Genomic DNA, 23188 nt, shown 5'->3' on the forward strand with positions numbered 1-23188 from the left:
CCCTTTTTCCCTTTTCTCCTTCATCTGTACCATGCACCTATATATATTTTACCGTTATATTTTACTTTACATTTACATTTATATTTATATGCTTTATAATATTGTAAATAGGTCAATGAATGACCAAGAACATACAACCAGTGAAGGGACCTTTCCATCGTTTGGTTCTGAAGGTTGGTAACAACGCTAAGACGGCGATGGACGTAGAATGGTATAAAACGGTATAAACCCATTGAAATGAATAAATTAAATTGAATTGAATGGTCAAAGATGGATAAAATGAAAGGAATTTGCTGATGTTGACATTTTTGCGAGATTAAAAGAACTCTCCGGAATAAGGGCATGTGCAAATGTAAGTAGAAGAAGACAGAGATTGAGTGTGGATGAGGGATAGAAGATAACCAGATCTGGAAGAAAAATATCCTCGTGTCTTTTGGCGCCATTCTTCAAGGAGAAAATTCATCAAAATCAAACGAAAGAAATGGAGGATTGGCAAGAGAAGGATTCAGTGTTGGATTACGGTTTTTCTGGCGTGATAATTGAGACAAGTGATCCCCAAGGAGATGGCGCAGTGGGTCAGGAGCCTCCTGAACTCACCAGCCGAACCAGAACTCCCATAGAAGACGTAGATTTGGTGTATTCACGTGAAAATAATTTGCAGCTGCAAATTCATCCGGATGATGTGAATGTACGGATTATACAGGCTGTTAAGAAATATCCTTGCCTGTTTCATCGGAAGACTTCTCACTACAAAGATCCTGTTTATACGAAAAATCAATGGAGGGATGTGTCCAGAGAAGTCTATTCCACGCGTAAGTTTCCTTTTTTTTTTGAAGTTCAAATGGCATGAAGAAGTTTATGAATTTAATCATTTTTCTTGCAGATCTTTTAGATGAGGACTGTCGCAGGATATTCAAGGCCCTTTTCCGGGAATTTTCTGTAATTTACGTGATTCTACGTGATCGGAAACTCATGGAAGAGGGCTGGCACCGCAAGAAGATATTCATCTACTACGACCACATGCTCTTCTTCAGGGATCAAGTAAACATTCCGCAGGTGCGACAGAATGACGTGAATGCCTTTTTGAAGAAGACCCGAAAATGGGAATGGTGGAAGGAACATAAAGCTAAGATTGATAGACAAGAGGCTGCTAAAGCTAAAGCCCTCCAAGGAGGTGAAGAACAAGAAGTTGCTGCCCCAGAAGCAGAGTCAAATGATGGGATTGAAAGCTTGATGGAAGATATGAATCTTGCTTATGTTGTAGATAACAATCTTCATGAGAAAATCCCTCCGGATGATTTCAATCTGAAACTCATTAATGCCATTAAGGTGTATTCATCTGCAACCAATGTATACCCCAGGATGATGAAGAATTCCACCGTGTCCATACAGGAAAACGATAAACTCTGGGCTACTGTTGCCGAAAGTCTCGGCGCCACAGAACGCAAATGCAGGAATGTTTTCAGGGATCTTCTTAATGAATTTTCCGTGATCTATGGAATTCTACAAGATCGTGAATTAGTAGAGATGGGCTTGCATCATCAACGAAAAATATTTATCTACTACGATCACATGCTTTTCTTCAAGGATCTCATTGATGTTCCTCTTGTGCGACACCATCAAGTACAATCCATAGTGAAGAGAGCTCAAAGGGCCCAAAGGAAGCAACACAGAGCACCTGAGAATGCGCAAATTAACCACGAAGACGTTGATATTGAAGAAATAATTGCAAAAACAGGTGATCTTGATGTTGCGTACGTGAAAGAGAAGCTCAAGCACCTTCAAATTCATCCGGATGATCCAAATGTGAAGCTCATTGAAGCTGTGAAGGAGTATCCTTGTCTATATGACAGGAACTTGCGTTATAAAGAATCACGAGCATGGCAGGAAATAACTCTCAAAACTAATATTAAGAGTAAGTTTTTATTTGAATTTTTACTCCCCGGCTGACACAGAGTCAGTGGTTTTTACGGGTCAGGAAAAAGTTTCAAGATATTAGTCGGAAAATAATCTTGAAATTACTTTTGCACATGAGAAATACCTATATCAATAAGATTTTCACACTTCGCGTCAACAAACCTAGTGGCAAATAGGCGAAGCTCAGAGTGAGCTCACACATACATTTGCACGCAAGTAAAAACCGACTCTTTCGACAACGCGAATGTGAATAGTTTTAATACTCATTGGCTACAGCGTCGGTATTAGATGAAATCATATAGATTTTTCAAAAATTAGTCTTAAAAAAATTACGAAATTAATTTCACCTACGAGCAGTCCTGATTTCTTGACGATTTTATTACATCGCGTAAATAAAAATTTAAGTTTTCTTTTTCCTAGCTAGGATCGCTGCAGTCTATGTTATTTGACATCCAGTGCTTTGTGAATCATTTTTAATGAAGGTGTTGCTGTGAGTATTGTGGAGTTTAAAAAGAAACAAGGAAAATATTTGCTGAGAAAAGAATTGGTAAGTTTTCTAAAACCCATTATTACAGAATCCTGAATATCAAAATGAATTAAAAATTTTATTTTTCTGTATTCTAGACGCCAATGGAATATCCCGAAAATCAGGCATCCCAAATTCAGGCATCTCAGAGTCGCCTACGCTAAGGAGCAGCAACTTTAAGATGACGACAGAATGACCTGGTAGATGAATCATCTTCAGAGGGCGAATATGAAACTTAAATTTTTCAATAAAAGTCTAATAAATATTTACAAAGTCAAATTTGTTTTATTTATATACATAATATGTATGTATATATACATACATATATATAAATTTATATATAATTTTAAAAGAAATTTTAAAATATTATGTATTAGGACCATTGAAAAAATATATTATTGTGGTCTTAAAATTAAATTTGGTTTAGTTTTGCGACTATTCTACTGTCGCGTAAATGAAGGAGTCGGTAAATTTGCTACTCACACGGATGCGCTACTCAGCGCTACTCACTAATACACACACGCGAAAAAAAGTGCCATTTTCGAACAAATAGTCGGAAAACTTTATATGGGAACTACTGACGAGTACTATTGACGCGAATTGTGAAAATCTTTAAAAAATCTTAAAGTTGTGTCAGCCGGGTCGTTTCTTTTAAGAAAAAATTAATATTTATTTTCTACAGAATCCAGAAAGAAATTCCAAGCTCTCTTTAGGGAATTTCAAGCTACATTCGTAATATTGAGAGATCCCCAACTCACAGCGGAAGGTCTGCCAAGACCATTCATCTACTACGAGAGAATGCTCTTCATGAGGGAGAAAGTTGATTTTAATCACGTTAAAAAGTACGTCGTACCGTTGATTTTGAAGACGCAGAAGAGGAAGATGAAGAAAATGCAGAGAAATTCATGGCGCAAAGAGAATCAGTCAGAATCCGGAGGAAGCTTCCGTAGTAGCCTTCATTCATCCACTTTGTCTGAGCTCAACTGTCCAACAAGAACTTCCGAAGCATCCACCCAGGAGGAAGGTCTTCAGTGGGGAAATGTCCTTCATCCGCAGGAAGTGACTTCCTTCTTCTACCAACTCTCAGAAAAAGTAACAAAATCCAATATTGGCTATGAAACTTTTGCGGAAATGAAGAAGGAAATTGAGATGGTTGTTGAAGGCAGAATGGCTAAAATTTAATTACTTTTTACAGAATTATTATCCGTTAATATTTTTGCCATTTTTGCACTTCAATATGTTGTTTGAATTTATGAATTAAATAATTATTAAATCAACAAGATTTACATAAATAATTTTGCCAAAATGCCGTCATTTAAATGGCAGCCAGGCCAGCTAATAATTTAGACCTCGATTTATTTAAATGTTGACTTCGTTGTAAAACTTCAAAGAGAATTTTATTCAATAAACCGAATTTCAAACAAAAAATTTACAATGTAGTTTCAGAGTCTTAATTCTTTGGAGATTAAGGATATCAACATTTTATTTTTACACAGATAATTTTTCCAGCAGGTGGGATTGAATAGATTAGATAATTTTTTTTTTCTTTGCACACATTTCAGTTGTGAATGTTAGTTGATCAAAAATAATGGAAGGGTGCAGTTCAATGGAAAATAATTGTGCGAGGAAATCCCAAGTTTCCAATAGTTTTGGAAAAGTTGATGAAAAAAGTGGAATTCAAGAGAATAAAGCATCAGCTGAAAACTTTTCTGGATTCTGTGAAAGTGCAGGAGCTTCCATAGAAGATGACGATGCATTGATTGGACTAATGAATCTTGAACCTTTAAGCTTTAAGCTTTTATCAGAGGCAGAAGGAAGATTAAACGATATCGCCTATTCAAGGATTAATAACCTGCCGCTGAGAATTCGTCATGATGATTGTAAAGTGAAGCTGATTAATGCTGTGAAGGACTACCCCTGCCTGTACGACAGAATGGATGAGAATTTTGAGAAAAACTCCCAAATGGAGAGTAAATGTTGGGCTGCTGTTGCAGAAAAAATTGGCTGCTATCATTCACGCGGATACAGCAAATTTTTTAAATCTCTGCTGAATGATTTCAGTATTGTTTATGTGATTCTACGGGATAAGGAGCTCCTTAAGATTGGTGTTCACTATCATCATAGAGTTTTCATTTACTACGACCACATGCTTTTCTTCAGGAATCAAATAGACATCCCACATGTGCGACTCAACCAAGTGCAAGAAGTTGTCCACAGACTTTTTCGAAGAGATGATCTGTTGCAGCAGTCACGTAGTGAGAAAATTAAAATATTAATTGAAGAAACTCGCGCCACGGATTTAATTAACAAAACCACATTGCACGACATTATTCAAAATGTGAGAATTAACAAATTACCATGCAGTACGCATGCAAAAGATAAAAATCTACAGCTCATTGAAGCTGTGCGGGAACATCCTTGCCTATATGATAAAACTCAGTATTGGTATGGCAATAGTTGGTGCATTCAACAAGCATGGAATGAAATTAAAGCTAAAACCAACATAGAGAGTTAGTTGCTTCTACCATTGAGTCTTTGGACAAATCTTAATTTTTTTTCTTTAAAATTCATTGTAGATTGTGAAGAAAATTTCCTGATTCTTTTTGAGAATTTTGCAAGAACTTTCCTAATGTTGAGAGATCCAAATCACATTGAAGATGGGTCTTCAGTACCGTTCCTTTACTACGAGAAAATGCTCTTTATGAAGGACGAAGTTAATTTTAGGCATGTAAAAATGTACAATGACCCATTGGATCCATGGATGGAATTGGATTACCACGAGATGGTTGTTCAAGAAATCAAGTCATTTACAGAGAAAGAAGATGGGTGAGTAAGTCGGTTTGATATGAATTTGCAAGGTTCCATGTGATTCAAAAGACTCATTTAGTGCAACTAACTTCTTTATTCATACTTTCATCTGTTTTATTAATTTTTGGGTTCCTCGTCAGCACAATAAATGGGGTGACGAGTGCAATGCTTTCCCATTGCACATCGCCCCCAATTATGGCGCTGACGAGGCTCCCCTTACAAATTAATTGTATTGATTAATTATTGATCAATAATTGATAAATTGATTGAGACGGTCAGTTGATTGATTTCTTATTGCCAAAGTATTGATTAATCTTAGATCTAATCTATTGGTTTGTCCAATATTTACACGGATTTCTAACCTAAGTTATTCAATTCAATTCAAGTTATTCACATAAATTCAGTACAATTTTGATTTTCCAAGGGGTGTTTATCTGGCGAATCTTTGGATATTTTAGGCGAATCTTCGCGAATCTTGACGAATCTTAGCGAATCATCCGAATCATGGCGAATAATCCGAATCTTCACGAATATTGGCGAATATTGGAAAATATTTACAAATATTTGCTAATTTTGATTAACATTCTTCATAATTAGTTAATGTCGGAATAACTGACTACCTCAGACCGCGTTCAAACTTCATATAAGTTATGTTTTAAGTGTTTTATGTGTTTTAGTCACTCCACATTACGAAAAAGTTGGAATGACATTTTTGTTCCACCCGGCGTACCGATATGGTGATGGTTTAATTTAAACTTTGCTTTATAGCTCGAGAACGGTAAAAGATAGAGACTTCGGGTTTGAAGTTTTCTATGGAAATGTGGGTGTAAATTTTCATTTTTTCGGATTTTTAAAATCCAAGATGGCCGCCGTCCGCCATTTTGAAACACCGTCAATCAGTTCCCTTATAGCTAGAGGTCTGAAATTTTAGTATGTTGTAGGGCTCAGTGAGACGTTTTCATCGATAATTTACACTTGACAATCGGTCAAGCCGTTTAGCAAATATGGCGGCCCAAGGCAAAAAGTTTTTTTTGTCGATATAACTCGAAAACGGCTTAACCGATTTTTACCAACTCAAGCTCAAATGAAAGGTTTCAAGAAGCCCTACAACTGTCTAGAACATTTAAAGTTCCAAAAATGGCCGCAAGAGGCGCTAAAATTAAAAACAAAAATTGCCTAACATTAAGGGGCAATATCCCCGAATCCCCATTAGGCAAATCTTTTAAATTTTGATATGTTGTAGCCTGACTCAATATCTTTTACCATGCAAAAAAATGAAAAAAATCTATGTCACCGTTTAGAAGATTTCGCCATTTAAAAAATTCTTGTAAGTATTCTAAAAGTTCTGAATGAAGGCTATATCTCGAGTGCTTTTAAGTACAGTTTGGCCCCAAAGTTAGAAAATCGAATTTTCCGACGATTTGAGAACCTTTTACTAAAAAAAAGTTGTTCTAAACTTTAAATCAAGTTCAAAAAATTCAAACAAACTCATTTAGGTACGTCTATAATACGCGAAATGCTTAAAAGTTATAGTTTTTTGCCTAAAAAGTGTTATTTGTGCACCAAAAATATAGGCGAATCTACCGAATCTTAGCGAATCAACCGAATATTGGCGAATCAAGCGAATCTTGGCGAATAATCCGAATCTTTCGCGAATCATCCGAATCTTTGGCGAATAATCCGAAGATCCGAAGATTTTCATTCAGATAAACACCCCTTGTGATTTTCTGTCTCATTCATCCCCATTGAAGGTAATGGTATAAATGTTAGGTTAGATATCCGGATAAATATTGGACAAACCAATGATGCACAGTGCGCGAACATAAATCAACTCAATATTGACACCCAATAAACAAATTATTGAGCCAATAAAAGCTCAACCAATATTGATTGATCATCCATTGTTTAATAATTGATAAATCAATTGAGCCTGTCAATCGATTGATCAATTATTGGTAAATCTCAGATCAACCCTGGTTGCTCAATAATGGAGCATCTATGCGGACCTACATTGAATCAATATTGAGCTCAATAATTGATCAATGGTTGGCAAAATTTGTTTCCGGGTTACGTATATTAATTTTAATTTAATAAATTTTTGATCATAGATTGATCAACTATTGACCAAATATTGTTCTTCAAATGCTTTATCTATCGGTTGGTCAATCCATGCTCAATAAAACAATGTTTATATTCAATAAATGGGCAATGATTGATTTTCTGACTTTATCTCCTCTATATTTTATTTAGAAGCATATTCCACCAGACATAGTATAGTGATTGATGAATAATTTAACTTTTAATCTTCTGAATCAGATTGATCAATAATTGATCATCTACGTGGATCACCTACATTGACTCAATATTGAGTGAATTTTGTTTACTGAGAAGTTTAAGTTTAATTTGATCTTGAATTTTATAATAATTTTTAGGAATGATAACGAAAAAAGTCAGGATCAAGAAAATACAACGTTAATTGAAGAATTTTCTGAACATCCTGAAGAGAAAATTATTCCCATTGAGAACATAGAGGATAATCATGACCACGATATTTTAGTGGGATCAAATATGCTATCAGAAGAAGAAGGTAACATGGAAGATGTTGCATATTCAAGGATTAATGGTCTGCCGCTGAGAATTTCTTCTGATGAGTTTGAAGTGATGCTGATTAATGCTGTGAAGGAGTACCCCTGTCGGTACGACAGAATGGATGAGAATTTTGAGAAAAACCTGCAAATGGAGAATCAATGTTGGGCTGCTGTTGCAGAAAAACTCAATAATCGTCATACTGCCCTTAGATGCCGACAATTGTTTAAAAAACTTTTCACAAAATTTTCAATTACCTACATAATTCTGCGAGATAGGGAACTACGGGAGATGGGACTACATCGTAGTCATAGAGTTTTCATCTACTACGACCACATGCTTTTCTTCAGGAATCAAATAGACATCCCACAGGTGCGACAGAATCAAGTACAAACCATTGTTAACAGATTCTTTCGAAAAAAGTATCGGCGAGAAAGAAAGGAAATTGATAGAAGAGAAGTTAGAAATAGGGAATTAATTGATCAAACGAGCAATCTTGATCTTGAGTATGTGAGAGATAATCACTTGCCACACAATATTCATCCTGCTGATGGTAATATGAGGCTAATTGAGGCTGTTAAGGCACAGCCATGCCTATATGATAGAGCCCATTGCCACTACAAGGATACCAAACACATTCAACAAGCATGGAAGGAAATTGAAGAAAAAACCAATATTAAGAGTAAGTTATTTTTCTAGTAAACAAAATGATTGAGCCAACAAATGTTCAATCATGATTGAGTCAATCACATTGTACAATTATTGATCAATAAATGGTCAATTTTTATTGTTCAATAATTTATGCGGACCTACCGGGGGATACTTTCAATATTGAGTCAATTTTAACTAAATCAATATTGATTATGGATTGTTCAACTGTTGATCAATTATTGAACTTCAAATTTTTGTATCAATTATACTTGTCAAACGTCAAACTACATTGACTCAATATTGAGCTCAATAATTGATCAATTGTGGCAAAATTTCTTTAATCAAACGATCTCAATTTTTTTTTAATAAATAAATCTTTTACAGATGCTGAAAAGAAATTCCTAAATCTCTTTCATCAATTTGCAAGAACATTCGTAATGTTGCGAGATCCAAAACTCGTTAAAGAGGGACTACCCATAGCATTCTTCTACTACGAAAAGATGCTTTTCTTGAAGTACGAAATTGATTTGGGGCACGTACAAAAGTACAGCATCCCATTGGATTTGAATCGCCAGAAAAAGGATGTGGAGAAATTTGAACGTCTTGTCGATGGAAATACACCTGTGTGGCAACAAGAACCCCACAAATATAGCTCAAGGCAGTGGGATGAATGTTCTGAGGTATCATTGGACTGTGAAAATGAACGTCGAGCCTATTTTCCTCTTCGGCTGAAGTGGGAAAGAAACATTACAACTTCTCAACCACATTCACCTTCAAGTTTTGAGGAATCAACCAGGAAAGAAAGTCCTTCTAAATTCATCACAAACTCCATCCACAAGGAAGAAGACCTGCAGTGGGGAAATGTCCTTCATCCACAGGAAGTGACTTCCTTCTTCTACCAACTCTCAGAAAAAGTAACAAAATCCAAAATTGGCTATGAAACTTTTGCGGAAATGAAGAAGGAAATTGAGAAAGTTGTTGAACGCAGAATTTCCAAATAATTCTTTTTATTGTTTCAGTTAATTTCATTTCTTTGACATTAAACATTGAAGAAAATAAAGAAATTCAAAAAGGAATAATTTTCATTAATTCTTCGATGACTTATTGAGTGTTGTGGCCAGGGCATTAATAACAGCCAATTGTAGATCAATAAAATCCTGTTCCGTTAGATTAGATCGCTTAACCTGTTGCATGATGCTTTTGAAGAATAATTCTATGCTCGCATGATCCTGCAGGATGCGCTCTGGGGAATTCTCTGCATTTCCTTGTGCTTCCTCAACATTCTCCTTCCCTTGAGATTCTCTGGATTCTTGGTTCTCATTCATTTCTCCCTGTTTCGTCGCTTCTTCTGTATCATTAGGAGAGGATTCTGCGTCCTGAATTGATTGATCTGACTCATTTGGCTGTGATGTGGATGTTGCTGTTGAAGAACTCATTTTCTCTTCATCTCTCTTCCCTTCAGCCCCCATTTCTGCAGTTCCTGCAGTATTCGTCGTTGTCTCATTTTGGGAAGTTTGCGAATTTTGTGCCAAAGATCGAATTGAGGCAAAAGTAGTATTTCCTGGCCAAATAGGTTTCCATCTGGGCGCATTATTCCCCGCTGAACTTTGCCCACAAAAACGTACATCATCATTCCCCAGACATCCTCCCTCCTGCTGCTGACCCACCCTCGAATAATTCTGAATGATATATGGCACAAGGAAGATCATTTCATTGTAATAGACAAACTGTTCTGACTGCTTTCCTTGCAACGTCTCGAGGAAATTATCCTTGAATTTCCCAAAGAGCCGCGAATAAGCCTTTTTGCAGTCATGTCCTGAAAGGAAATTTAATTCAGTAAATCAAAGCAACCCCAGTAAACAAAATGATTGAGTCAATAAAAGCACAATCATGATTGAATAAATCAGATTGATCAATGATTGAGCAATAATTGATAAATTAATTGAGCCTGTCAATCGATTCATCAATCATTTGACAATTACTGGTCAATCTCAGATCGATTCTGATTGTTGAATAATTGATCATCTATGCGGACCTGCATTGACTCAATATTGATTCAACTAAGACTCAATTGATCAATTATTGTTCTTCAATTTTTTTTTATCAATCAGTTGGTCAATTTATGATCAATTATTGTTCAATCCATATTGGTAGTATTAATATTGCGTCCATTTTGTCTCAATCAAATACGACGCGAGCAGAGTAACCTTTCTTAAATTGTAGATTTAAAGAAAGTGAAGAATAATTTTTTGCAAATAAAATCTTCCTTGAAATATATTTTTTTATTAGAAAAAGCAATGATTGATCAAGTTGATCAATTATTGACAATCAATCAGATTGATTGAGAATTGAGCGATAATTGTTTATCAATCCGAATGATTAACTATTGATCATCTATGCGGACCTATACTGAATTAATATTGACTTCAATAATTGATCAATGATTGGCCAAATTTGTTTACTGGGACCCTGTAAACAAATGATTGAGTCAATTAAAGCTCAATCAAGATTGATTGATCAACCATTGGTCAATCTCAGATGAATTCTGATTGCTCAATAATTGATCATCTATGAAAGCCTATATTGACTTAATATTGTTTGATTTAATATTGATAGTATCAAGATTGATTCAATATTGATTGATTTAATATTGACAGTATCAATATTGAATCAATTTTTGTTCAATCAATTTTGAATCAATTTAAGCTTAATCAGTATTGATCATAAATCGCCAAATATTGAAAAATCGTTAAACGATTTAAAAATAAAACTCACGTGTTGTTCTCAATTCTTGCGCAATTTCATCCCAAATTCGATCAGCAAAGAAGGGATTGAGGTAAAATGAATTTTGAATGTCATAGAGGCAGGGATTACTCTTCACAGCTCTTATTAGCTGAACGTTGAAATTGTCAGAAGGTTCCCTTTGGTCATCTGGATGATTTGTCTTTTGATCATTTGCGTCCACATTTGCAGGATCTTCTGCTTTATCTTCCTCTTTTGAGTTTTCGTCCAATGATTGAACTTCCTTTGATCCATCTGAAGCTTCATTCTCACTGTCTTTTGCTCCATCTATTGGATTCTTTGGTTCTTCCTTCGTTTGATTACCTTCCTCAGTGGCTTGATCCTTGTCCTGTGGGCTATCACCATCATTTGGATTCTCACCTTGTGCTGTATTTTCCAAAGAAATCTCATCAGGATCGTCTTTTGTCTCCATTGGGGGTTCCTTTGCATTTCCTCCTCCTTCTTCTCCTCCCTCATTAACGTTCGGAATTCCAACCTGTGCAGAATTCTCCGACACAGAAGTCCCATTTTCAGGTTCATCAACATCCATTTTCTCTGTTTCGCCTTCTTGCACCTTCGCCTGTGAATTCTGTGTCACAAGACGCGGTTGCTGCAAAACAGGATTCTTCTTGAATCTCTTTGCTGGAACTTCCGCAGCAGATGGATGACGAACCCTTTGATTCTTCTTATTAGGTAATCTCCACCTTTGTTGGTTCTGTCGTGCCTGAAATGCATTCACTTCCGATCTCAATGGGACGCTATTGTCTGTAAATACTTTAATACTCCTCCATATACTCTCTCTGAGTATGAATTCCTCCTGCTGTGTGCACAAGTATCCGGGACTTCCCAGAGATGGCGGAACATCCAGTGAAGCAGTAACAAAGAGCATTTCCTCATAGTATGGGAACTTCCGAGCTGGATCAATTGGTATTTGGGAGTGAATATTTTCCATGACGAAGTAATCAAGGAAATTTTTGTAAAGCCACAAGAATCTCTCCTGACAATCATTAGCTGAAAGATTTTTTTAAAAAATGAGAGAAAACCATTAATTTTTGATTTTATTGCAGTAGCTTCTTGCTACACAACAGCGCCACCATCGGCAATTTGTCAGTCGCATAAAAGAATTCATAGACGTTGCACGTCATCGTGCTGCGCTCATGAATTTTCTTTAATTTTATTACTTTTCTTTATCTTTGTATTTGAATTATTAAATTAGTTAATTGTAATCATTGCATTTAGTCATTTCAATCAGTCATACACAGTGCATTCATTCATTCATTCAATCGTTCAATATTCACGCATTCATTCAGACTTCAATAGTACCTCATCGAGCAACCATACAAACAACGAGAAATCTACACACTTCCGTCCTAGATATTTGTATTTTAACACTATTCTTCTCTTTTTATACGACGACTACAAGGTACTACAGTACAGTCACGCTCCATTCACGCACGATTCATTCAACTAATCACAATCATTCTTCTATTTCATGCACAATAATCAAGGTAATTTATCACAACAGATCCAACAGATTTTTAAAAAGAAAGATTAACTCACGTATTGCTCCCAATTGCCTTGCAATCTTATACCAGGTGTGCGTCCTAATGGTACGATTGAGGTAATTTCCGTTCTGTGGATTATACAGACAGGGATTGTCCTTCACAGCTCTGATTAATGGGACGTTGATATCAAAGATTGGTGTTTTCTGCGGAGGAACAGTAGGATTTTCCTTCTTGTTTTCATTCATTGGCAAATTTCCTGACTCCTCATCTGAGCTGATTACAATTGAATCAACGACGGGATCAATTAAAATTACGTCATCATCGTCACCTTCTGCAGCAGCTGGAGGAGCTTCTGTGCCTCTCTCTTGGGGTTGTTCCTTTGAGCTTCCTGCCAATTCTTTGTCAGGACATGAAGATGTTGCTCCTTCAATGCGTCGATCTTTCTTCTCTTCCCCCGATTTCTTCTTCTTCTCCTTTTTTCTCTTCTTCCCGACTCTCTTCTCATTCACATCCACCTCCTCTTGCACTGTTTCCTCCATGATGTAGAGCATCTCCTTGTAGTAGGGAAAATCACCTCCCTGGGAAACGTCCTTTGATGATTGTGAAGCTTCTGAAGACTCATAAATTGCAGAGAATCTCTCAAGGAGATCCCTAAACGTCACAATACAAATTTTCACTGGAAAAACACAAATTCTTCATTAATTTTCTTTTCAATCTTAAAGAAATAAAAGAGGAGCATTTACTCTTAATCGACAATTTGTTGGATATCTTCCTCCATGCAGCCTTTTTGGCTTGAAGATCTTTAAAATGATCATGATTCTTGTTATAGATGCAGGGATAGTTCTTAACAATCCTTATGAGTTCCAATTTAAAGAAATGTCCTGGAATATATTCTGACGAACTTGTTCCATGATTAACCTTGGATTTTCTTGATTTTCTCTCTTTTGACGGTTTTAATGAAGGCTGTTCCTTTTCTGGGATATTCTTTGACTCATCTTGTTCACGTTTCTGTGATTTCTCCGCCTGGTCAGGAGGAATAACCGTTTTTTCTTCTTCTTCTGCAGGAACAGGAACTTCCATTGAGTTTTGAACTATTTCTGGCTCTTCAGCTTTGTTGGGAATTTCTTCTTTTGTTTCCTTGAGATCACTTTCAGTGACTTCCGGAAGATCAGTGTTGGCTTTCTGCTCAGACAATGTGATTCCCTCAGTAGGCACTTCCAGACTTTTCAAGTCTTCCGTTTGGGAATCCACAGCCTCCTGCACATCACGCACATTCTTTGATTCACTTGAAGCACTTTCATTGTCTCTTTCCTCGTTTTCCATAACTTCTTCTATCCTAGGATGATGAAATCCTCATGCACTAATCACAGTTTCCACGTGAGTTGAGAAATTGATCACTACCGTTATTTTTTTCCAAATATTTAACCTAAAAACCGTTATGGATCTTCGTGAGTTCCGCCAATTTCGAAAATGGATACCTGGGATATTTTCCACGGAGAAAATTTGGGACATTTTGACATTTCTCTGTTGTTTGTTTGCAAAATGCAAAGTCCTGAAGAATTTAGGAATTTTGAAAAAGAATTAATACGCCAGGTAAAAGCATATCCTTGCCTGTACGACAGAAGGAATCCTTACTTTAAGGATTCCCAGAAAAAGAATCAAGCATGGAGGGAGGTGTGTTCAAAGTTTGGCGAAGGAATCAGCTGTGAGTCTCCAAACTTCCTTTTTTCCCCGCAGAATTTAATGAATTTCCCATTTTTTTAGTGACCAAGTGCAAGAAATCCTTTGCACTGCTCCTCAATAGATTCCTCAAGGTGCATGAAGATGTCCTTGCAGAGGTCATAACATTTGCTGAGGCACAGAGACAATTTAGTCACTACAATGCTATGTTGTATGCAAAGGCATTCCTGCAATTCTCTGAGGATGGATACCCAGGTGGGAGTGGAGGAGGATCAGAGAGTAGTAGCCAACAAAGCTATGGAGGAGGAGGCTACAACCAATTAAATGCCAACAAACGCCCCGGACAACCGGGCTTTTCCAATCAAGGACCTCCAAATCGAAATGAAAGGAATCCTTCGTCATTTGACTACTGTTCAGCTCCTTCGGGATCTGGAATGGGATACTCCCAGCAGAACACTCAATCCCGGAACTATCCAGATAGATTTGCCGGTGGTCTTTCAGGGTGGGATCAAATTAATCCACAGAGAATGTCAGACTTCCCTCAAGGACCTCCTTCGATGCATCCCCAATTCAATGATTTCATGAACAATCGTTCTCAATTTATGGGTCAGCAGCAGAATCAGAGGAATCCCGATGCAAGGAGCAATGGTGGGAATGCTAGGAATTACGATGAGATCGACAGAGATAATTCTCACATTGATTTCTTCTTCCGCGGAGTTTCTCAGCAAGTAAAACGGGCAAAAGTGACTGGGGAAGAGTTTCTGGATCTGCAAGCAACAATCCTGGACATCCTTGTGCATCAATTGCCCAATTACAACAATTAACTGATTAATTTAATGAAAGATAGTGGTTTATCTATATAATAAAGAAAGGTCTGTCTATAATTTCGTTCTTGTTCAGCTATGCATATCTACACCGTTGGTCCGATCGCGATGAAATTTGGTACAGAGACTCCTGATACCAGGCGGTTTTTACCAACGACATTCATTTTCCCCCCAGAGCCCCCCTTCATAGCGCCCCCATATAAAATTCATGCTTTTTTGTCTACTTTTTGAAACTGGCGCCCTTTTTGGTACATTTTCTTGAAGAGAAAATGAGATGGATGCATTTGACCGCTATCCGTCTCCCTCACTTTTTCAGTTTTTCGCAATTTTCTCGCGTTTTACGCCGAATTTTCCGGGGAAATTGTGTTTTTTGTGACCAGGGAAAAGTTTTTGAATTTTTGGCATCAAAAATTCAAAAAGTCACGAAAATCCATTTCCGAGAAAAAAAGTGCGTGTAAAATCCCCAACCGTCAAAATTTCCGAAGGCCCCAAATTCCACACGGAGGAGCTCCCCGAGGCTCCCGGAGCACCCGTAAGTGCACCAGGAGCCCAAAAAATGCGTTTTGTGAGAAAAAATTGGCGGAAAAACAAGAAAAACCGCATTTTTGGAAAAGCAAGCAAAAAGTTCGTTAAAGTTCAAATTTTATTATTTGTACCAGACGTCATATGGCGCTGTTTAGTTGGTTGAGGAGAAAATGAGACGGATGCACATGTTATTTCACCGCGATTCTCTTACTCGCTCGTCACTGATACTGTCTCCCTCACACTTTTAGTTTTTCGCAATTTTCTCGCGTTTTCCGCCGAATTTCCCAGCGAAATTACCTTTTTTGTGACCAGGAAGCGACGCCGCGTCGATTGGCGTCGCCAGTTCAAAACACTCAAAATGCGCGCCAGAAAAAGTCGTATAAAATGGTTTTTTTAATCCGGCGAATTTCGCGCCCAATTTTTTACTGAAGCTCCCCGGGGCCCCCCGGAGCTTTTCCCGCGTAGGCCCAAGTCGCAAAAATGAGTTTTTCCCGGAAAAATAAATATTTAAAAATTTTTCCGCACAACACAAACAAACTTTTCATGAAATTTACGAAATTTTCACCGCAGCAACGAAATGGACTTGCGGCAAACTTCACAGTGCATCTTGTCACAAATTTTTGACAATTTTGCAGCCATTTCACAGTAATTTTGGTAATATTTGATACTTTCACACAATTTTCGTGAAAAAAAAAACAAATAAATAAATAATAAAAATTAAAAAAAAAATAACAATAAAAAATGAGACGGAAGTCGGAAATTCACAAACACTTCGAGGCATCGGCGGATAAGGTGCGCTGCATCTACTGCAATTATGTTATCATCAAGAATGCGACGCGTATGACGGAGCACCTTCAGAAATGCATGCAGTGCCCCGAAGGCGTCCGGAGGGCGGAATTCCTCAATAGGCCGCTAAAGAAGGAAATTAGTAAGTTTATCCTTGGAGAGGAGATTTGACAGCAATTTGAGAGGAATCATCTTTTTTCTTGCAGTTAAAGTGGATGAACCTGGTCCAGATTTCTCAGAAATCAACGATTGGACGGTTTTCTCAAATGACGAATCAGAGGAAATCCGCACAATGACACCCCCTCCGGGGAAACGACACAAATCCGAGGATGGTGGCTCACAGACAAATCCCTTTATCGAGATGGAGGAAACACATGTGGATTACTTCTTTAAGAGTATGGCCCTGCAGGTGAAGACGGCCAATTTGACGCAGCAGAACTTTATTGATTTGCAAATCGCCTTCCTCAATCTCTTCTCAACAAAGATACGCGAGTACAAGCACTAGCTTCCCTCCTCCTCATCTCCTTCACATCCTTAAGATTAGGCGAGGATTTTTATTTTAAAAGCTTCCTGCTTCTCTTATTCTTTTAGATTTGATCACAAAAACAAATAGCATTAGAACCCTTTAATTCTAAGGAAATTATTTTAATCAAATCATTACGAAATTCATCGCAAATCCTGCCAAAATTTTGGCAAAAAAGACAATTCATCCTTCATTGTATTTTTCTTTTTATAAATAATGTAATTATTTTTGTGAGAAAACACATAAAATAGACATTTCACAACGATAGATTTTAGAGAAATAAATTTTAATCTGATTTTAGACAATAAAGATTCTTTTCTTCTTGAAGATCATCCTACTTCTTGGCCTTCTTAGCGCCTGATTTGGGCTTTTTAATATTCGCCGAAGGGCAAATCCCACTGTTGGCACATTCCCCGCATTTTGGGGCAACTGGTGTACAAATTGTCTGTCCAAATCCCACAAGGAGTAAATTAATTTCATCCCACAGCTCAAAGGGCAGCCACTCCTCCAGCCCAATTCTCGTCTTTTCGGGCTCCTTTGTGGGTTTCTTCGTCCACTTGAGGCGATTTGTGATGCGATGAACGTGTGTATCGACACCAATCCCGGACACAACCCCCCAGGCGATATTCATGCAAATATGAGCCATTTTGGGGCCAACTCCGGGAAGTTTAATGAGCTCCTCAACTGTCTTGGGAATGTCTCCATTGTACTTCTCCACGAGCACCTGGGATGTCTGCTTGAGGAATTTTGCCTTATTCTGCAGAAGGCATAAGAAATAACCCGGCAATTCCAAGGAGGTTAGAACTTTTAGCTTGTCAAATCCCCCAATCAGCTAAACTTCCAGGGAGTTTTTTTCTCTTTTCATTTTATCAAACAAATTTTCACTTGGCGACGGAAATTCAATAAAACAACACAAAAGGACGATGGCAGGATTAATTTCCTGTGAATTTGAAGTCTTTGGGATTGTTCAAGGTATTAAAATTGAGAGAAAAGGTAAAGAAATCGTTAATTGATTTTTTTTTTGGTTTGTTTTTCAGGTGTCTTCTTCCGGAAGGTAACTCTTTTAGGAAGTTTTTTAGCAGCAAATAAAACAAAATGGAAATTAATTATTTTTAGCACACCCAGCAGCAGGCTAAAGAGCTGGGACTACGGGGCTGGTGCATGAATACAAATGACGGGACAGTAAAGGGTGTAATGGAAGGATCTCCTGATCAACTAAGAAAAATGTAAGAAGGATCTCTTAAAGAAAACCTTCAGGTAATGAAATTTCTCCTTCCTGCAGGAAAGACTGGCTTCAGCACAAAGGGAGCCCCATGAGCAAGATCGATAAAGCTGTCTTTAGTGGGGAGAAATCCATCCCTGAGCATACTTTTCCCAAATTTTCCGTCAAGCATTGAGCAATTCATTATAAATCATTAAAAATTACTCACCCTGTAGAAGGAAACAGGAACAAGCAATTGTTCCAATTTGCTGGCTTCCCATTTAATGAGATTCTCCGGAAGTAATCCCTCCGCCTTCAATCTACTCATTGCCTCATATGTCACCTTGAAATAAAATGAATTTTAATTAAATTCTGAGAGAAATTCTCTAAATTATTTTGTTAAGCACCTGATCCTTGGTCTGACTGGACAACATGAGGGAGACAAGAGCCCAAAATCTCTTTGTTTTCTCTTCAACTCCTTCCTCATCGCAGCACCGGCTGCACCCCATTGTATCCACGGGGGCTTTAAAGTCCTTCCGCATACTGCGGAGATTTTCCAGAGTTTCCTGCCATTTCTCTGGTTCCCACTTGGCTACTTTTGCTTCCTTCGATTCCTCCGATTCAACTTCCTTCCCTTTAGAAGACGCTCCAGCCGCGGAATCTTTCAAATCCTTCCTCACTGAGGCTTTCCTTCGTGACATTTTGCAAAAATTCCTTATCAGGGATGATCTTATCAACATTCCCTCTAGTAAACCGCAATTTTAATACAATAAATTCCTCAAAATTATCACAAGGAAAGTTTGTTTTCTTTCTCCATTTTTCAAGGTCGCAGAAGGCCGCCAAAAATTCTAACCTCACTTTCTTTCCCCAATACATTGTTGCAAGATTTCTCCATTAGATGGCCAAATTTCTTGTCAGACAGTGGAGAAAAAATGGAAGTGTCTGGTCAGGAGGAGTCTGGCCAGGAATCTGGCTTTGGGACATGCCGGACTTGCCTCAGAGATTCCAAACAAATGCAGTCTATCTATAAAACCGTTGAGATTTCCAAGAGAAAAGAAGAATTGGCGATTTTTCTGAAGGAATTGACCAATCTTCAGGTAAGGACTCGTTTTTTCTCAAGAAATCCTTTGTTAATTAATTAAAAACTCCTTTGCAGTTTGTTCAGGACGATGGATTATCAATTTTAATTTGTCAGGAATGTATTGAGAGGCTCTCTGGTGCAATTTCATTCAAGGATATGTGTTTGAATTCCTACAACACCCTTCGAGGGAATATTGGGAGTAGTAATGTGATTAAGATCGAAGAAGTTCTCTTGGAGGAAGCTCGAGTAATTCAGGATAATCATGAAGGCAATAGAGATACAAGAAATCAACGAACTACAAGATCAATGGATTTAAGTCTCAAGATTAAGGAAGAACTTCCTGATGTTGAAGATTACAGGGAAGGCTGCATGAATGAGGAGTGTCCTGGAAATAACAGTATGCAGGATCACATGGTGACAGTACCAAAAATTGAAGCAAATGTTGAGGTGATTGAGGATAAATTAAAATGGTGGCGAAGTGATGGTAAACCCTTTCAGTGTGATATGGAGGAAGTGGAGATTCCCAGGTACTATGGAAATTCAAATTCATCAAAGAAAAACAAACGTGGACGGAAGAAGAAGTCAGAATGCCCGCCAAGCACACAAAATCAAGATCCTGATTATAAACAATCGAAAGGAAAAAAGTACAAAAAATACAAGAACTACAATAAGCCCCACACGTGTCCTATATGTGGGAAGGTCCTTATTGGTAATCTCAAAATTCACCTAACTTCCCATTCGGATGAGAAACCCTTTGAATGCGCCCACTGTTGGAAGGCGTTTAAGAATAAATCCTCCCTTAGGGGGCACATTATTAGCCATTTGACTGATCAACCCTATAAATGCAGCATTTGCCATCAACAATTTCCTACTAAAACCAGATTTGATATCCACACGAGGACTCACACAGGGGAAAAGCCCTACTTGTGCCCAATCTGTGGCAAGGGCATGTCACGAAAGATTGACCTAAATGTTCATATTTCCACCCATTCCGACGAAAGGCCGTATGAATGTGAAATTTGCAAGAAAACCTTCAAAACAAAAGGCAATCTCTACCACCATGGATTGTCTCATACCAAACGGACGCGTTTTGAATGCGCTGTAAGTATAACTCTGCTCCAACTGCACTGAAAAAGTCTCCGGAGAAGCAAAAAAGAAGTCCTTTGCTTTTCCGGAAAGCCTTTGACCAGGAATGTTGGGGATTAGTGTACAAATTCTTGAAATTTCAAAGATTTCTTGGTCGCAGAATAGGATCCAATTGGGCTATTATTTTTAAATCCTTTGTTTCCCTTAGAATCCTTAACTATTTATCTTCATTTTTCACTATAAACAGCAAATTCTGATGATACGTCCTGCTTACTATCTAAGGTATTACTATCTGGATATTAAAGCTCTGAATACAGGTGGGAGAGAACTAGAAACGACAGGGTGCCTCTCAGCCGTTTAAAGAGCGAACCGCTCATAGCAGGGAGGATCTTTTCCTTTAACCCTGAACAGGAAATGCTTAGATAGATGGCAAGACCAATGGCAAAATGAAACCAGAGGCAGACTTGCCTTTTCAATTCTACCGGAATGCAGGAGGAATCCCTGGTGTCTAGGGTTAGAAAATGTTGGTAAAGAAAAAATATCCTTTACCAACAGGATTAAAAGCAACCACTTCAGGCTTAATACACATCTGGCTCCGGTTTGGTATAGTGGAGAGTATGTTATGTGATGTTTGTAATTTATATGAAGATGTCGATCATGTGCTATTTACTTGTCCTAAGTATGGTAGCGGGAGAGAGGATCTTGTTATTGCGTGCAGTGAAGTCTGTGATAGTCCTTATTCTAGGGACATTGTGGCACTAGCCATTAAGCAGAAGAGATTGGGACCATTGATGGGAATCGCTGATTTTCTGAAACGGAACAGAATCTTCTTATAAAGCAACCGACTTGCCTCAAGATTGCAGTTTAGTAGTCCCCTTTGACTACAGACTTTCTAATTCTAATTCGGGTGGGAGGGTGGCAAAAAAAAAACAAACTCTGATATTTTTCTTCTAATTTTCGTAGAGCCTACTATGATTGAACTAAAATTCTTAAACCTTTTAACTGCAAGCAAGGCCTACTTGGTTTCCAAAAAGATTAAATTTTTTCTTGCATTTCCTCTTAAGGAATGTGGAAGGAAGTGCCGCACTAAGCAGGTCTACGTGCAGCATCTTCGTACCCATACCAAGGAGCGCCCATTTGAATGCAATTTTTGCCACAAAACCTTCAATGCTCTGCACATTCTGAAGCGTCACATTTACCTGCACACTGGCGAGAAGAAGTACAAATGTACCATCTGCCCAGTGGGCTACATCCAACGGCAGGATCTCACGCGCCACATGGCCAAGCATAAGGAGGAGGAAGAGATAAAAACGCCAGGGTAGTGTTTTAGAATCAGAACGCTTTATTTTTCGTGAAGTTGTATTCGAATTGCAAGTAATAAATTCATTTCTCTCTCTAAAATATAAGTAGAATTCATTGATATTCATGAGAATTTTCACAGTGAGAAAGGTTCTTCCATTTTTAATCTAGAAATTTAGGGATAAATCCTACGTGATTGCGGGGAAAAAGGCTGCACTTCTAGGCATTTGAGAGGTGGACCCATTTTTTTTTCTTCTTCAAAAATTTAATTTAGGTCTTCTGGTGCATGAGGAGGAGTAGTTGATCTACTTGAGCTTTAGCTTATCAGCCAGGGAACAGGTGAGTCCTGTGCCATCGGGCTCCACGTTGAGTGATGTCACAACCCCATCGTCTATGACCATGGAGTAGCGTTTGGAGCGAAAACCTCCCAATGGGGGGAGATCAACACCCAAATCCACGGCCTTTGTAAATGCACCACTGGGGTCAGCAAGCATGCGAACTTTGCCCCCAGCAGAGTGTTCCTTACCCCAGGCTGACATCACAAAGGGATCATTGACGGAGATGCAGACAATCTCCGACACGCCCTGCCCTTTGAGGTCATCTGCCTTCTCCACGTAGCCTGGGAGATGAGTCTTGGAGCAGCCGGGTGTAAAGGCGCCGGGAACGGCAAAAAGGATGACCTTCTTGTTGCGGCAGAGATCTCCGGTGTTAACCTTATTGGCTGGGGAGTCTTCAAACAGATCCGCACTGGGGAGCTTGTCACCTTCCTACATTTTCCGCGACAACAAGAAATAAGTGGGAAATGGAGACCACGAATGAATAATTAACCGCTAAACAAACAATGAAGCTACTCCATGGAATTATTAAGCATTAAATTTTCATTGACTCTCCCAATCAATAGCGTGGCAGCACAAATCTCTCTCCGCGTGAGAATTTTTTGCAGATGCTGTTCTTTTTGCATTAAATCGTGAAAATTTTTGAGGTCAATTGGGGAAACCTTCTGGAGATTTCTCCGTGCCGTGCAAATCTCTACATTTATGAGATAATCACTGGAACGAGAAATCTCCCAGCGCAATCACACACAATTTATGCTGCTCTTATCAGTGTTTGTGTGGAGTTTACTCAATTGCCAATCATATTATGTAATGTGATACGGTCTATTGGGCCGCGGAAGGTGATTTGGGAAAGGCTGATGGGGGTATTTACCTTGATCTGGACCATCTTAGTTGTTGAAAATGCACGCCAAGAACTCAATGCGATGCGCCTCGTGAGGACTAAACTTTGTGAATGCATCGGTCTCAGCAAGCGTTGTTCTCTCTTCCCTCACACAAATCGATGCCTACTCTTTTTTTTTCCAACTTCGGTTTCCCCAACTTGGCTCCACTGTCACACATCGGGAGACTTCGCGT

General features: G+C 38.2%; 10 protein-coding genes across 12 annotated transcripts in view; 6 read left to right on the top strand and 4 right to left on the bottom strand.

Annotated features, from left to right (window-relative positions):
• The window catches only part of LOC129786570 (nuclear pore complex protein Nup88), an 850897-nt gene that overhangs the window by 266563 nt on the left and 561146 nt on the right, over positions 1 to 23188 (bottom strand). The window lies entirely within an intron of this gene.
• On the top strand, positions 184 to 3871 carry LOC129786572 (uncharacterized). The gene is made up of 3 exons (XM_055821678.1): positions 184 to 812; positions 884 to 1915; positions 3126 to 3871. Exons 1-3 carry the CDS (start codon positions 482 to 484, stop codon positions 3623 to 3625), a joined length of 1863 nt encoding a protein of 620 aa, XP_055677653.1. The 5' UTR covers positions 184 to 481; the 3' UTR covers positions 3626 to 3871.
• LOC129786562 (uncharacterized) lies at positions 4023 to 9564 on the top strand. Its single transcript, XM_055821663.1, has 4 exons — positions 4023 to 4953; positions 5020 to 5269; positions 7684 to 8519; positions 8873 to 9564. The coding sequence occupies exons 1-4, from the start codon at positions 4032 to 4034 to the stop codon at positions 9487 to 9489; spliced, it is 2625 nt and encodes an 874-aa protein (XP_055677638.1). The 5' UTR covers positions 4023 to 4031; the 3' UTR covers positions 9490 to 9564.
• On the bottom strand, positions 9479 to 14196 carry LOC129786558 (uncharacterized). The gene is made up of 4 exons (XM_055821655.1): positions 13518 to 14196; positions 12830 to 13450; positions 11264 to 12280; positions 9479 to 10304 (listed from the first exon to the last, which is right to left on the bottom strand). The coding sequence occupies exons 1-4, from the start codon at positions 14095 to 14097 to the stop codon at positions 9574 to 9576; spliced, it is 2949 nt and encodes a 982-aa protein (XP_055677630.1). The 5' UTR covers positions 14098 to 14196; the 3' UTR covers positions 9479 to 9573.
• Positions 14300 to 15291, top strand: LOC129786610 (uncharacterized). Its single transcript, XM_055821733.1, has 2 exons — positions 14300 to 14479; positions 14539 to 15291. Exons 1-2 carry the CDS (start codon positions 14317 to 14319, stop codon positions 15276 to 15278), a joined length of 903 nt encoding a protein of 300 aa, XP_055677708.1. The 5' UTR covers positions 14300 to 14316; the 3' UTR covers positions 15279 to 15291.
• Positions 16413 to 17439, top strand: LOC129786625 (uncharacterized). Its single transcript, XM_055821748.1, has 2 exons — positions 16413 to 16731; positions 16796 to 17439. Exons 1-2 carry the CDS (start codon positions 16545 to 16547, stop codon positions 17092 to 17094), a joined length of 486 nt encoding a protein of 161 aa, XP_055677723.1. The 5' UTR covers positions 16413 to 16544; the 3' UTR covers positions 17095 to 17439.
• LOC129786615 (endonuclease III-like protein 1) lies at positions 17302 to 19163 on the bottom strand. Its single transcript, XM_055821739.1, has 3 exons — positions 18721 to 19163; positions 18543 to 18656; positions 17302 to 17869 (listed from the first exon to the last, which is right to left on the bottom strand). The coding sequence occupies exons 1-3, from the start codon at positions 19051 to 19053 to the stop codon at positions 17447 to 17449; spliced, it is 870 nt and encodes a 289-aa protein (XP_055677714.1). The 5' UTR covers positions 19054 to 19163; the 3' UTR covers positions 17302 to 17446.
• Positions 17938 to 18698, top strand: LOC129786630 (acylphosphatase-2-like). Its single transcript, XM_055821753.1, has 4 exons — positions 17938 to 18084; positions 18150 to 18166; positions 18229 to 18338; positions 18395 to 18698. Exons 1-4 carry the CDS (start codon positions 18036 to 18038, stop codon positions 18507 to 18509), a joined length of 291 nt encoding a protein of 96 aa, XP_055677728.1. The 5' UTR covers positions 17938 to 18035; the 3' UTR covers positions 18510 to 18698.
• LOC129786584 (zinc finger protein 37-like) lies at positions 19212 to 21881 on the top strand. Of its 3 annotated transcripts, XR_008750141.1 has the most exons (4): positions 19212 to 19410; positions 19470 to 20495; positions 20728 to 21095; positions 21545 to 21656. XR_008750141.1 is itself a non-coding variant. In XM_055821698.1 (3 exons), exons 1-3 carry the CDS (start codon positions 19246 to 19248, stop codon positions 20839 to 20841), a joined length of 1305 nt encoding a protein of 434 aa, XP_055677673.1. In that variant the 5' UTR covers positions 19212 to 19245; the 3' UTR covers positions 20842 to 21881. The 3 variants fall into 3 exon arrangements, 2 of the variants coding, with proteins under 2 accessions (XP_055677673.1, XP_055677672.1); XM_055821698.1 differs by having other exon boundaries at positions 20728 to 21881; XM_055821697.1 differs by lacking the exon at positions 20728 to 21095 and having other exon boundaries at positions 19213 to 19410; positions 21545 to 21881.
• Positions 21800 to 23164, bottom strand: LOC129786626 (peroxiredoxin-5, mitochondrial). The gene is made up of 2 exons (XM_055821749.1): positions 22986 to 23164; positions 21800 to 22546 (listed from the first exon to the last, which is right to left on the bottom strand). The coding sequence occupies exons 1-2, from the start codon at positions 23070 to 23072 to the stop codon at positions 22085 to 22087; spliced, it is 549 nt and encodes a 182-aa protein (XP_055677724.1). The 5' UTR covers positions 23073 to 23164; the 3' UTR covers positions 21800 to 22084.

Source organism: Lutzomyia longipalpis, chromosome 1, assembly GCF_024334085.1.
Source record: "Lutzomyia longipalpis isolate SR_M1_2022 chromosome 1, ASM2433408v1".
Lineage (NCBI taxonomy): Eukaryota > Metazoa > Arthropoda > Insecta > Diptera > Psychodidae > Lutzomyia > Lutzomyia longipalpis.

Coding starts and splice junctions, on each gene's coding strand:
- LOC129786626 (XM_055821749.1), bottom strand. CDS start 23,072: ATGCATTCACAAAGTTTAGTCCTCACGAGGCGCATCGCATTGAGTTCT. Junction 22,547..22,985: donor CTAAGATGGTCCAGATCAAG/GTAAATACCCCC, acceptor CGGAAAATGTAG/GAAGGTGACAAGCTCCCCAG.
- LOC129786562 (XM_055821663.1), top strand. CDS start 4,032: ATGGAAGGGTGCAGTTCAATGGAAAATAATTGTGCGAGGAAATCCCAA. Junction 5,270..7,683: donor TTTACAGAGAAAGAAGATGG/GTGAGTAAGTCG, acceptor AATAATTTTTAG/GAATGATAACGAAAAAAGTC. Junction 8,520..8,872: donor AGAAAAAACCAATATTAAGA/GTAAGTTATTTT, acceptor AATCTTTTACAG/ATGCTGAAAAGAAATTCCTA.
- LOC129786630 (XM_055821753.1), top strand. CDS start 18,036: ATGGCAGGATTAATTTCCTGTGAATTTGAAGTCTTTGGGATTGTTCAA. Junction 18,339..18,394: donor CCTGATCAACTAAGAAAAAT/GTAAGAAGGATC, acceptor TCCTTCCTGCAG/GAAAGACTGGCTTCAGCACA.
- LOC129786615 (XM_055821739.1), bottom strand. CDS start 19,053: ATGTTGATAAGATCATCCCTGATAAGGAATTTTTGCAAAATGTCACGA. Junction 18,657..18,720: donor CCAGTCAGACCAAGGATCAG/GTGCTTAACAAA, acceptor TTTTATTTCAAG/GTGACATATGAGGCAATGAG. Junction 17,870..18,542: donor TTCCTGTTTCCTTCTACAGG/GTGAGTAATTTT, acceptor TGCCTTCTGCAG/AATAAGGCAAAATTCCTCAA.
- LOC129786584 (XM_055821697.1), top strand. CDS start 19,246: ATGGAAGTGTCTGGTCAGGAGGAGTCTGGCCAGGAATCTGGCTTTGGG. Junction 19,411..19,469: donor AGGAATTGACCAATCTTCAG/GTAAGGACTCGT, acceptor ACTCCTTTGCAG/TTTGTTCAGGACGATGGATT. Junction 20,496..21,544: donor GGACGCGTTTTGAATGCGCT/GTAAGTATAACT, acceptor TTTCCTCTTAAG/GAATGTGGAAGGAAGTGCCG.
- LOC129786572 (XM_055821678.1), top strand. CDS start 482: ATGGAGGATTGGCAAGAGAAGGATTCAGTGTTGGATTACGGTTTTTCT. Junction 813..883: donor CAGAGAAGTCTATTCCACGC/GTAAGTTTCCTT, acceptor TTTTTCTTGCAG/ATCTTTTAGATGAGGACTGT. Junction 1,916..3,125: donor TCTCAAAACTAATATTAAGA/GTAAGTTTTTAT, acceptor TATTTTCTACAG/AATCCAGAAAGAAATTCCAA.
- LOC129786610 (XM_055821733.1), top strand. CDS start 14,317: ATGCAAAGTCCTGAAGAATTTAGGAATTTTGAAAAAGAATTAATACGC. Junction 14,480..14,538: donor GTTTGGCGAAGGAATCAGCT/GTGAGTCTCCAA, acceptor CCATTTTTTTAG/TGACCAAGTGCAAGAAATCC.
- LOC129786558 (XM_055821655.1), bottom strand. CDS start 14,097: ATGGAAAACGAGGAAAGAGACAATGAAAGTGCTTCAAGTGAATCAAAG. Junction 13,451..13,517: donor CAACAAATTGTCGATTAAGA/GTAAATGCTCCT, acceptor GTGTTTTTCCAG/TGAAAATTTGTATTGTGACG. Junction 12,281..12,829: donor AAGGCAATTGGGAGCAATAC/GTGAGTTAATCT, acceptor AAAATCTTTCAG/CTAATGATTGTCAGGAGAGA.
- LOC129786625 (XM_055821748.1), top strand. CDS start 16,545: ATGAGACGGAAGTCGGAAATTCACAAACACTTCGAGGCATCGGCGGAT. Junction 16,732..16,795: donor GCCGCTAAAGAAGGAAATTA/GTAAGTTTATCC, acceptor TTTTTCTTGCAG/TTAAAGTGGATGAACCTGGT.